This window comes from Salarias fasciatus, chromosome 23, assembly GCF_902148845.1.
Source record: "Salarias fasciatus chromosome 23, fSalaFa1.1, whole genome shotgun sequence".
Classification (NCBI taxonomy): domain Eukaryota; kingdom Metazoa; phylum Chordata; class Actinopteri; order Blenniiformes; family Blenniidae; genus Salarias; species Salarias fasciatus.
In genome coordinates, this window is record NC_043766.1 from 31,734,856 (window position 1) to 31,747,020 (window position 12,165).

At 47.1% G+C, this 12,165-nt stretch overlaps 1 protein-coding gene across 2 annotated transcripts in view; it reads left to right on the forward strand.

Moving 5' to 3' along the window:
- Positions 1-12,165, forward strand: part of gmds (GDP-mannose 4,6-dehydratase) — a 230,739-nt gene that overhangs the window by 81,938 nt on the left and 136,636 nt on the right. For both annotated transcript variants that reach the window (XM_030082972.1, XM_030082973.1), the window contains one exon: positions 7,248-7,375. In XM_030082972.1, coding sequence (XP_029938832.1) covers positions 7,248-7,375 — 128 coding nt within the window. The remainder of the gene's footprint in view (positions 1-7,247; positions 7,376-12,165) is intronic.

Consider the following 12,165-nt stretch of genomic DNA (forward strand, 5'->3'; position numbering starts at 1 on the left):
GGTCTGGGTGGAATTTGGCACATCCAGCCCCCCGCCCCCCCATCAGCCTAAAACCTAAAGAAGATTACTTCTGCAAAATCGCTCTGCAAGCGCTTCTGCAAGTCAGGTATTTGGTGCTGTAACGCAGCGCAGGTCAGCTTTAAAGTTGAGCTAAATAATGTGATGTATTGAGAGGTTTCCTCGAGACCTTTCACTCCCCGAGGCTGTACCTCAAGAGACAGAGCGGAATTATGGGATTTGCAGTTCTGGTTGAATTCCAGAACAGGTGCGTGAACCCCGTGTTGACGTAGCCGCTGGGTTTCCATGACAAACCGATGGCAATCAGAATCATGTTTTGGCAATTTTTTTTTCTTCTTCTTTTTTTTCCCCCTTCCTTTTTCCGCCTTCTTAGCGTGGCCAGTTCAGACACGCGACAGAAGGTGACTCAACCTGTCAGCTATCTGGGGAAAAAAAAAACAAAACTGAGCCTTTGTGTTTAACTTTTCAAAGAAAACAAAGCTGCCCACAGTGCTATTTTTAGAATGGGGTTCATTAAAACAGTCTGGCTCACGTTTTTATTAAGAAAAGGGAAATCTAAGCCACATCCTACCAGTCACCTTGGAACACATTTACACGGTGATGAAAAACATACGTCAGGTCTACAGTGGGAAGAGAAACCTTTGGTTGGGAAGGAAACCTACCTGTGCAAATGTAACATTAAAGATCGACTTGATAAATGTGTCGTGTGAGTCCAGACTCGCGTTTGCTCAGCTACTTTTCAGTTTTTCCAGAGCTAATGTAGCGTTCAGCTGGGCCACGACCACACATTATGTCTACAAAATAAATGTTGTAGGAGAGAGATTGGAATAAATCAGGCTGCGGTTGAATCTCAATCAGTGGACGCACATAAATACTCTTGCAGATGGTAATATAAATCAGTGTGAGTCAGACATCTTGAGGTTTGGGTTGTGTTGGAGACTTCATAAGTCACCTTTCTTTAGCAGCGTGGCTCTAACAACAGAACCTGCGGAGTAACCCGGGGCCGCCCGGACCAGAATCCCCCCTCAAACCCCCGGTCCACTCCTTAACCCCCGGCTGACAGCTCCTGTCCCCGTCCTGTCCGGCTGTGGAGACGAGACATCTCCATACGTTCCTCCTCCTTTTCCTCCCCGACCTCCAGCCCAGCTGTGCCAACGCAGCCTGAGCGTTACGTTTTTCCTGCTTCGTGTCGAGGCCAAAAAATGAACAGGAATGATTTGAGAATGAGAGAGAGAGAGAGAGAGCGAGAGAGAAGGGGGGCTGTGGGGCTGAGTGTCAGTTTCTGGCACGAGTTTTGCTGTCTGCTCAGTTTTCACGGCCCGTGGTTTTATTAGACTTTCCGCCGGGCCGCGGGCAAGGTTAAACGGCCACCGCCGCCCCTCCCCCTCCCTCTGGCCGTCCCGCGGTGCCGCTGCCAGTAAAGGAAACACATTAACACCCGGGGCAGTAACAGAGCAGGCTTTGTCCGCAGCCAGGCGGGCCGGCCGCTCCATCATGCCCACGCTCTGGCCCACGCTGCACCAATTAGAGCGAGCAGGGAGCTGAGCCACTCCAAACAGAGGTGTGAGCTTTACAAGGAGACTACAGGTGTGCTCAGGGGGAAATAATGGACTTTATTACTGATTGGGGCACTGCGCCGCACTGTATGCCTCTGCCACCTTTTTTAAGAGCCAACTCGGCTCTGCGGAGTTTTGACAACCTGCGTTTAACCTGCAAACTTGAGTTTTCCTCCGAGGTTCCTGCCTCCCAATTTACTGTACTTCCCCGCACAGGTTCTGGTTACGTGACCGGCTGGGTCGTAACATGCTCCAGCTAATGAAAGTTTAACCGTGGCTCACTTCTTACTGTACCTTATTCGATTATTTGATCTGAAAGAAAGTCTCCATACTGGTGAATCAAGTGAAGTCCGGACCTTGAGTTGAGGGGAACCCTGGTTTGAATCCCGCTTTCAGCAGAATGAATTGCATTGACAACCCCCCTGCCCCAAAAAGAAAAAAAACCTACTGTAGCCCACCCAATGCAACGTGTCAATGACATGTTCTGCAGAATCCAGCTGGCATAGCCAAACTCTCCAACGTTTCTCTCATAAATTTTTATATCTAAATATGTTGATCTAAAGAAGGGTTTTGCCTAAGGCATTAGGAAGAAAGTCAATGGTTCATTAAAAGATTGGAACTAGCAGATCCAAATATTTCAGAATCCTACATACAAAGAAGTTTTTGTTACTTCCAAAAGTAATACAGAATTCAAAACCACTGAAGTTGGCCCAAAAAAAAAAAAAAAAAAAAAAAGTAGTACAGTGAGGATCGTGAGCAAGTTTCAAAAGACGAGTCTTTTTTTAAAGTGTTTTCAGAAGAGGCCTCAAAGGTCATTCAGCTCATGCACAAAGTCAAATAGCTTGACAGAGCCTGAAATGCACGGTCATCTTTGGGTACTGAAATATTTAAAACCACTGGAGGAAAAAAAAAAAATAGAAAAGGTTTCATTGTTTTGTGAAACGTTTAACAGCTCAAGCTGGCAGTAAAGAATGAGCAAACTTTAAAAAAAAAAAAAAAAAAAAAAAAACCCTTCCAAAAGTTTTTTTTGGAAAGAGTTTCAAAATGCTGCAGTCTACATAGTTTGCAAAACTAGTTAGACTTTTCAAAGTGAACAAAAGCAAAATATTATTTGCATTGAATAGTAAATTGTAGAGGACAGTATTTCTAATCTTTTTCTTGATAAATTTTTACCATTGTGACCTCAGACGACCCCCGCCACCTCACCCTAAAATTCCCCCAAAAAATAGAAGCAACCTCAAAATGCCGTCTGTGTGAAATCCAGTTTCTGTGTTATATTCTGTCACAATGAGTTTCTTTCCTCTGAGGATGAACTCTTTGGCTTTACACTCCGTCTCGGGGTGTTTGGCGGTCTGGTTTCCACTTCAGCTTGCAGTTTTAAACTTCCACTCACCTGATTGTATCCTCCTTAACATCAAGAGGGCTTTGTGGCCCCCGCCCTCTCCGAAAGAGGGAGGCTGGACTCCCCTGGTCGGTCGTCACCCGTCTTAGGCTCCCGTTTAGACATCCTTTCAAATTAAAACGATTCGCTTTTGCAGTTTCATTTCAGGAAAGTTTCGCATTTTCACAGATATGTTCTGAAAATGCCATGTTTATTATTGTCCACCTCTTAAGGAGCCATTTTCAAAAAAAAAAAAAAAAAAGTTTTTTTGTGACATTTTCAGTGTAAATGCACACCTTAACCACAACAAAAGTTTTTGGTTTTTCACTCATTTTTGTCGTGGTGTGTCAGAAGCCAGTCATTGAGATCGTGTCTGTGAGGAAGTGCTGTTACTATTGTGATTTTCTCTGCCAGGCTCACCACACGCTGTTGGGGCAGGTCCTTCTGGTTCTCGTCTCTACAGCTGCAGAAACACTCAGTGCAGACTCGCCGTGGCTCCCGCATTAGAGACACCGGTGTGGAAGGCTAACCCATTAAATGTTTTGCTTCCTTGGTGAAAATAAATGGTTCACAGTGATTAATGTGTCTTCTAAAGAGACTCAAGATGAGTGACCGTTTTCAACAAGACAATATATAAAAATGGTCTTCTTTCATGCAGATTCCTTCAAGTCAGGGCAACAAACGCTGACTTTATTTTCAAGTTGAAGTGCAGGTGTGCAGGTGACTGGTGAATGTCCCGGGCTCTGAAGGGATAAGAGCGTCCTGAACCGACGCAGGCGAGAGCGGATGTGACAGCTCTCTGTGTGTCAGTGGCTGATGAATGATCGCTGGTTAGCATCTGACTACAGTTAGCAGCGGCAACGGGATCTGCCAGAACAGATGACCTGCCAGGTTGGAGAACGGCCCCCGAGGGCCCCGCGAGTCGATCGTGCAAAGACGGGACAGGCCTGACAGTGTCGGAGGGGGTTTCCATGCACGGTTTAGCTACGCTTCGTGGACGCCCGCTATTTCAAAATACGTGTCAATAATAGCGATCGAAAGACGGGAGAACAATAGACGGCTTTGAACGCTGGAAATCCGGAGGGCGATGCGGAGGACGGCCGGCTGCAGAGAGCCTCATTTAAACCTGATTAAACTCCAGCTCGACGCGGCGACAGCGGCGCTGACATGGGATCCACGTGACTCGCTGCCAACACACAACACGCTGTATTTTCTTAAACAAGCGTGTCTAACCTTCCCTGTTCTGTTTCTGCTCAGCCTGCCCAGGGCTGTCGCTTCCCTATGAAATAATTACTACAAATTTGGTGCGTTCGCATGATTGGGTTCATGGGATTTTCCTGTGTTTAACTGGAGGCTCTGCTCCATGTCAGAGGGGGAACAGTGATACAGTGTGGAGACAGGGCCGCGCTGTTACCAGAGCTAAAAGGCAACATTCATCTTAAGCATGATGAGTTTAAAAACCAGCCTGTAGGAGCTCTTAAAGAGTCTGGAGGAGGTTCACGCAAGGTTGTGGGAGATTTATGTGCAACAGGGATGCTGTGGAAGCTAAAAATAAGCCGCGCTTTGATGCTAACTTCAAGCTTTCCTTTGAAATCATTTTTTCACATATCTTCCATTTTAGCCTCTTGGACGTCCGTCAAGAAGAGATGAGCCAGAGTTAAGCTCCTCAAGCTCTAATAGGTTATTCCAACTAAGATGGTGGCGTTATTAGATATGACACCCTCATATTTAGTATAATGCCGTATTATGGTTGGAGGGCTGGACTTTCCCCCCGATGCAGGAGCAGAAAACCCAACACCAGCCCGCCGTGTCTCGCCAAGACGCCCAAATGTGCCCCAAGCCCTTCTTGTGGCACAAGAATAGTCATTAGGAGCTCATTCGTTTTCCCACAGATACTATCGCCACGTATGTCTGCTGAGAAGAGGAGCACCGCCGGCTGATCTGGCAGATGCCTCGGCCTCCGTTGTGGTGATCCCGGGCCGGTCTCGGCACCGGCGGAGAATCGTGGTGGTCCCGTTTGGACGCCGTCTTTCTGTGGAACTTCCCTGTTGCTTCTTTTTGGTGTTGACAGACTGAAATTTGTCTTGGCATCTGTCCCAGATTTGACACCGAAACAGTGAATTAGAGAGGAAAATGAGAGGGAAGGAGTCTGAAAGGGTTGAATGGCTGTCGTGTGGACGGCGGCGAATCGATCTCATTCAGAGTCACTTTTAATCTGAGCTCTTGCTTTGGCTGAAGAAGACCTGAGGTCTGGAAAGTTGTGTGTGCGTGCGTGCGTGCGTGCGTGCGTGCGTGCGTGCGTGCGTGCGTGCGTGCGTGCGTGCATGTGGTCTCTTTCTTTTTCTCTGTGGTGTCCCAAAATTTTGAGCCTGCTTCACTTGTGGGGTTCAACCTTTCATGTAAATTTGGAAAATTATCATATTTGGTAACTTCCACTTTTTTTTTTTTCCAATTTCTCCAACATGTTCAAGAGTAAATTGATTATATTCCTAGAATAAAATCATAGTTTGGAATGTAGATGTATACTTAAAAGAATTGTTTAATGAGATTTAATTTCTTCCCTGACAGAAGACAATACTGTGAAAATGATCTTCAGCAGAAGCACAGTGATGAAAGTGATTCAGACTAAAGTTTTTTTTTAGCTTTTAATTAGATTTTATTTTATATAAGTGGCACTTTGAGGTGTTCATTTTTCAGTTTTAACATGTTTTAGTGGTCTACAGAGAGTTTCATATGTTTGAAGGGCTGAGGCTACAAGAAGCTTTCCATTAAGGCCACAGTGAATCCCTAAAAATTAATGATTGCAAAATTAATGCCACAACTCTTTCTTAGGTAAGTGTATGACTTAAACTTAGGTTAGAATTATGTTAATGTCAGGATGAGACATGTGGAAGTAATTGTAAGTCAGTGTGTTTTCCTTTAAAAAAATGAAATCAGTGAATATCTGTGTTTGTGTATGTACAGTGTGGACGGGCGACTCTTGCTTTGTGTGTCCCATAAGCCACGACCACTGTCATAGCTGATGTGTAGAAGACATTGAAGACGCACTCGTACTGGCGCCAGTTACCGGCAAGTCACTAAAGGATAGTACTGGGCTCTTTAAAAAACTGGGTTTCAGGACTGAAATCAAAGTTACATCGATGTCAGGGTCGAGCACTGAGTCGTGGCTTTGTAATAAATGTTTATGACCAGCAATGCTCTGTGTGTGTGTGTGTGTGTGTGTGTGTGTGTGTGTGTGTGTGTGTGTGTGTGTGTGTGTGTGTGTGTGTGTGTGTGTGTGTGTGTGTGTGTGTGTGTGTGTGTGTGTGTGTGTGTGTGTGTGTGTGTGTGTGTGTGTGTGTGTGTGTGGGTCTTTGGATTTGTTTGTTATGCACATTTTGTAGGATTAGATGAAAGTGTTGTTAAGTGTTAACCTGTGAGTTTTGTTGTTTGCTTTTTTTTTTCTTGTGGTGTGGGAGGTTCGAGCATTTAGTAGAGGTGATGAAGGTGGCACCACCTCTGTAAAGACAGTCACATTATGTTAACTATGATACTAATGTTAAATTAAGATTCAGAGTTAGGCCAGTTCTTGTTAAGGTCAAAGTAATGTGATATCCAGTGTGTGTACATATTCTTGTGTTTTTGAGTCAAAATCCGTCTCTGCCTGAATGGTCGATGTTAGAGCAAGGGGATAGGCAAAGCACTGTGTCAGTGTTTGAGGCCTTAAGCGCACTGTTTGTAGTGTAGTGCCAAAACTGTGGGCCTCACTCCGGTTTACTTGTATGTAAAGGTTTAGATGTGATTACGGGGCTAATATTGCTCGAGTTATAGTCAGTATTGGTATTGGTAGGAGCCCAGGAATCATTTCTTGAATAGTCTCAACACAAATACAGCCATTTATGTGTCTGTATTTCTGTTTGACTCAGAGAAAACAACTGTTGTGGGGTGCAATCTGCTTTGTGGGGACCTAAAGTGTTTACTTTTTCAAGGGGCCATAATCAGATTTCAGGCCTGAGGTTTCAGTGTAGTCGAGGTTGGGGTCTGGCGCTGAGCTGTGATAGGTGATGTTAAAGGGATAGGATTGCATATTTCGGCTGAATTTCCCAACAACTAATGTCCAAGTGGAGTCTTTTACAGACAACCGATAGGGATCTAAACCCTAATTTCATGTATCTGATCCATTATTGTTCTCCCTTTCTTTTTTTTATCCCCCTGTTTGTTTGTGTCGGATTTCAAACGGAGTAAAAGTCTTTTCTCTATTAAATTGTAATCGACTTAAAAAGTTGTTACCAAGCGCTTCTCGTGTGTTTCAGGCGCCAACTTTGTGACGCGTAAGATCAGCCGCTCGGTGGCCAAAATCCACCTCGGCCAACTGCAGAGCTTCAGCCTGGGCAACCTGGACTCCAAGAGGGACTGGGGCCACGCCAAAGACTATGTAGAGGTAAAACACACACACACACACACACACACACACACACACACACACACACACACACACACACACACACTGCACTCACTGTTTCAGAGTTGAACAGGGTTCAGATGTGCGTGTAGCATTAGCAAGGCCTGTTTTCCCAGATCAGTTGAGGCTGCTTTATGTGATCTGCATGAAGCCTCCTATGATTCTCTGCCAAAAGAGAAACAGAGATAGAGAAGGCGAGGGGCGGCGGGAGGGGAGGGGGGAGAGGGAGAGGGCTGCATGCTGTGAGGCCACAGACTGCACTCTGGTTTCCCACAACTCACCCATGTCCCAGATCCCTCCAGGCCCCCGTCGGCCGCTCCCCGAACGGCCTGCAGCAGAAGAAAGAGAGACATGAAGGGAACGCCGTGTCCCGGGGACGACGACAGAAATACAGTGTTTGTGTTAACGGTGCCGGCAGCAAGCAGAGAAAGAATCTTCGGAGATGAAACGATCAGTGGGCTCGCTGCGCCCGTGTTTCTGAGTGTGTGTTTTCCCTTCTCACTGCATGTAAGTGTGTGTTAGAGAACACACACGTATCCTCCGAGTGTGTGTGTGTGTCAAAGTTTGATCGGTTAAGGTTGCAACACGTGTGTACGGCGCTCAGCAGATGAAAGACTCGACGGGTTGCCATGTCTGACAGCAGGCCCCCGGCCGCGGCCCGTGTTTTTATTAGGAGGTGACGGTGGAGGCGGTGGCGGGGGGCGCTCTTTGAGCTGGGAGTGGGGGTGAGGAGGTTACGGCAGGGGAACTCCGGCCGGACTGCACATCGCAGTGTGGGGTCGCCGCGTCAGTCCAGCGGCAGAGCGGCGGTGCGGCGGGGCGTCACGCTGCTCCAGCCCAGGAGTTGGAGGCATCGGCGGCGTCGGCGGAGAATCGGCTGCTGTGTGATTACTGGAATCCGGTCGATCGGTCACAACCAATGTGACCACACTGAATAATTTCTGGCTCCTGTCTTACTAATGCTCACAGAGGCTGACTTGTTGAACTGCCTGACTGAAGTTGCTTTCATATGCAGATATGGTGCATTTTCCCAAAGACAGCGGTGAGGTCACCCGCTGCCATCTTGGATTTGACTAAACATCACATTGAAGACAAACTCTAGTGGACAAGCCCACATGCATCAACATGCAAAAGGAGGAGCCTTCAAAGCGAAAGCAAAGTGGTTTTTGTCTGATCTATTCTAGATTCTAAAAACTGTCCCATTCTCATTGTCTTTAGGTTGTGAACGTTCAAATTTTGACAACCTCATAGCAGGCTGATCTCCTGCAACCCCAAACCACCTTCAGTAAGACATAATGCTGTACCTGAGGGCCAGTTTACACAACAGCAGCGCTCGAAGCTGCTGAAAACACAGCTTCTTCAGAACAGCTCTGAAGGTGGAACTTTTCGAAAACGCTCTGACTCTGTTTCTGTGTAAAAAGGTGAAAAAGCTCGGACCCCACCTCCGTGTAGATGGTGAACAGTGTCACTGCATGCGCACCATGGCTGTGGTAAATAGATCCTCTCATGTGTGAGCAGATGGACAGCAACAAGGTTTATCCCCAGAGTGTCATGTCTCCCCATATTCTCCTGGGTCTTGGGACAACCTGACATTTTTCTGACACAAAAACACATAAAATATGCATTTTCTTTTGTGTAAATGGAGCTCCAGTTAACAACTTGTTTTGACTGCTCTGCCACGCAGATGCACTGCAGGTCTGTTGAGTTGAGTCCATGACCCTGTCCACATTAGCCAAAGAGATCTTTTTTTCTAGCCACTGTTGATCGTTCTTAAAAAGTTTCCCGTCCACATGGCATCGGTGCTTCAAATATCTGCGTCCACACAACACCATGAACACAACTCAAAACAATGCAGTTCACATGCCAGGCCTGTAGGAGGCGCTGTAATGCTGCCACAGAACTGCACCAACAAGAGCGAAGAAGACACTGCACATTAAGCCAGGGTGTGGTAAAAAAAACAACAACATAAGAAGATATCTTCCTATTCAGCCAAGAAGCATCAGCAGCTTCTGCAGCTCGATCTGGAGGGTCGAGGAGGGTCGCTGTCACTCTGGACGTTGATCTCAAAACAAGGCGGTTTTCAGGCTCCCAAAACGCAGCCCCGTGTGGATGATCGACCGAAAGCGACGCGGTCACATGAAACGGTGCTGTTGTGTTGACAGGGCCTGAGCTTTTATTTCAAAGGTGGCCCAATTGAATTAATCATTGTTTCAAGTTAGAGTTTGTGTGTGTTGTTTTCTGGTCTGGAACAGATGTAAAAAAATGAAAGATTAATGAAGAATGAGTAGTTTTAAACAAGGTGTTGACGTCTAAGTGTTTATTTTGCCAGTGTCAAAGAAAAACCTGTGTGTTTAGTAATGGGAACAGACGTCTCGCCAAGGTCTACAGTTTGAAATAGCATTACCAGACTGACGAATGACGGACTGATGTAGAGCGGGAGCAGTAGCTTATCAAAACCTTGTAACATCTGGCTTTATATTAAGACATATGTATCAGAAATGATGGCTCATGCCGCTGCTTCACCTCTGACGAAATGCTTGGCCCGCCATATCTCGACAGCACTGCTGTGGTGTCCTGGTTTCAGGTGCTCGATAGGGCTTTGATCTTTAGTAGTGTAATTGTAGAAGCAGTTTTTCCACATTAAACATGTTTAAACCGTCACCAAGACTGATGAAATAGAAAAAAAGAACAAACTTAAATTCACAAAACAGAATTCATCTGAATGCCAAGTGGATGAAGTGTAAATATGGCGGACCCAGGGAAGGTGGATTGATGGAAACATTATCATATATTGACAGGACAAGGATGGACCCTTACAGTATGTTTTTTTTTTTTTTTTTTTTTTTTTTGTAAGATTAAGCATCTTTCAGTTTGTGAGATCTGCAGTGAAAAAAATGCATACAGTATCCTGAGTACCCACAACTGTATATTGAGAAACTGTCCATGTAATTTTAATGCCGCTTGAGAAACCCTGAACTAAACATAAAACTTTACAGAGAGAGCACAACAGTTTCCAGAACAAGCGGTTCGGACCATTTGTCCACTAAATATAGACAAGGACTGTTTTTCATATTTGTGCAAGAGCGAGGCTGGTTCTTCGTTCTCGAGGTGGCCGTCTCTTAGTTTCTGTTTGTCTGACCGGCCGGTTGTGTACCTGATGCGGTGCGTTCTGCCTGGCGTTGCTGGATATGTTGGGGTGTTTTTGTGTGCACTTGCCTGTCGGGGGCACCGGCAGCTTGAGACGCTCCAGGTTTCCTGTGGGAACCGCCAACATTCCTGTTCTGGTGAATCAGGCACCTCCTCGCGGCACGTCTCCTGTTTCGGAAAGGCGGATTTCGGGAAGCCAAACAGAAGCTCGAGGTGGTGAGGGGAACCGAGGAGAAGGATGGAGGAGGTGGGGGTGGAGGGGGTGGGGTGTATTCGAAAGGAGAAGGGAAACAGACGCGTGTTTGTGTTGCGTTTCGTACATTATGCATAAGTGAACCATCTCTCCTGCTGGAAGTTCACCCCACCCATCAGACCATCACAGGCTGCGACTGTCACCACTGCAGCCCCCCTCCCCCCCCAGCCCCATGTCTCCCTCACTTTGAAATATCCAGCCAGCACCGGTACTGTGTTACCCCGGCGAAGCCAAACAACCAGCGACTTGTAAACAGAACCATGTGTGTCTGCTTTAGGCTGACAACTGCCTTTCCTCCCTCCCTCCCTCTCCTCGTTCCACCCCACCCAGGACAGGGAAATTGCTGGTAATTGGCTGTGGATGGATTGCGGGTGGCAGGAGGGGCGTGCTGTGTGTCTGCTCTAACGACGTCTGAAGGCGTGCGGCTGGCTGGGCATCGTCTCCGCCGGGTATCGGGTGTCCGTCCCAGGCAGGCAGACAGACCTGGAGCTGCCCAGCGACTCTCAATGGAGCCCTTTATTATTATTATAGTATTACGGAATAGGATGCCGGGAAAAAAGCTGCACGCTCCAGGTTTAAAATCTGCAGATAAAATAATTTAAATCCTCCTGATCTCATTTTCCTGAAAAGGGGTTAAGCTTTGGAGTTTTTCGACTGTGTTTAAAATATTTGGCTGCGGACCCTCTTCCCCCTGAAACAGAACAAATTTCTGGATATGAACCCCCAGAAATCAGTCACTACTGAACACATGAAGACCCCGCCATCTTGAAGGACCTCCTCCCGCCAGCCGATGGCCCCGCCCTGAGCTGGCCCATGGTGGTGGTACAGCTGTTTGGACCCTGCTTCTCGTCCCCTTTTGGCTTGCGGAGGGCCGTTTCCTGTGCCTAGAGGAGCGTTGTCAGGGAGGGAGCGTCGGCAGGAGTCGGCTCAGTGGTTTTGGGCAGCTGCCCGCCTCCAACCTGGCTCTATCCTGCTTCACTTGCTGTCTTTACGGTTCCTCTCCTGCCTTGTGTGTTTTTCTACCAGTCACGTCCCGGCCGCCTCTTAGTCTTTTGCTACCTGTCTGCTCTGCAGGGCCGACTCGCCAGTGTAGCCCTCCCATCAAAACCATCGCTCCCTCTCGCCACCAGACATTTCCCCCCGACGTCTCGTCACTGGCCCTGGATTTTACCCCTGATGGACCTGGTGTCCCGGTGCTGCAGTGGACCTGAAAGCATTGCCAGATGAGATGTAGCTGACCCGCTGACACACAGTCAGGCAGCCCCCTCCTGCTCCCAGCTCTTGTCTCATTCCCATATTTATTTTCAAAATATAATTACCTGTGAAGCTCTGGTGGCTGGAAGGTGTTTCCTTCCAGCCTTTAGGTGTG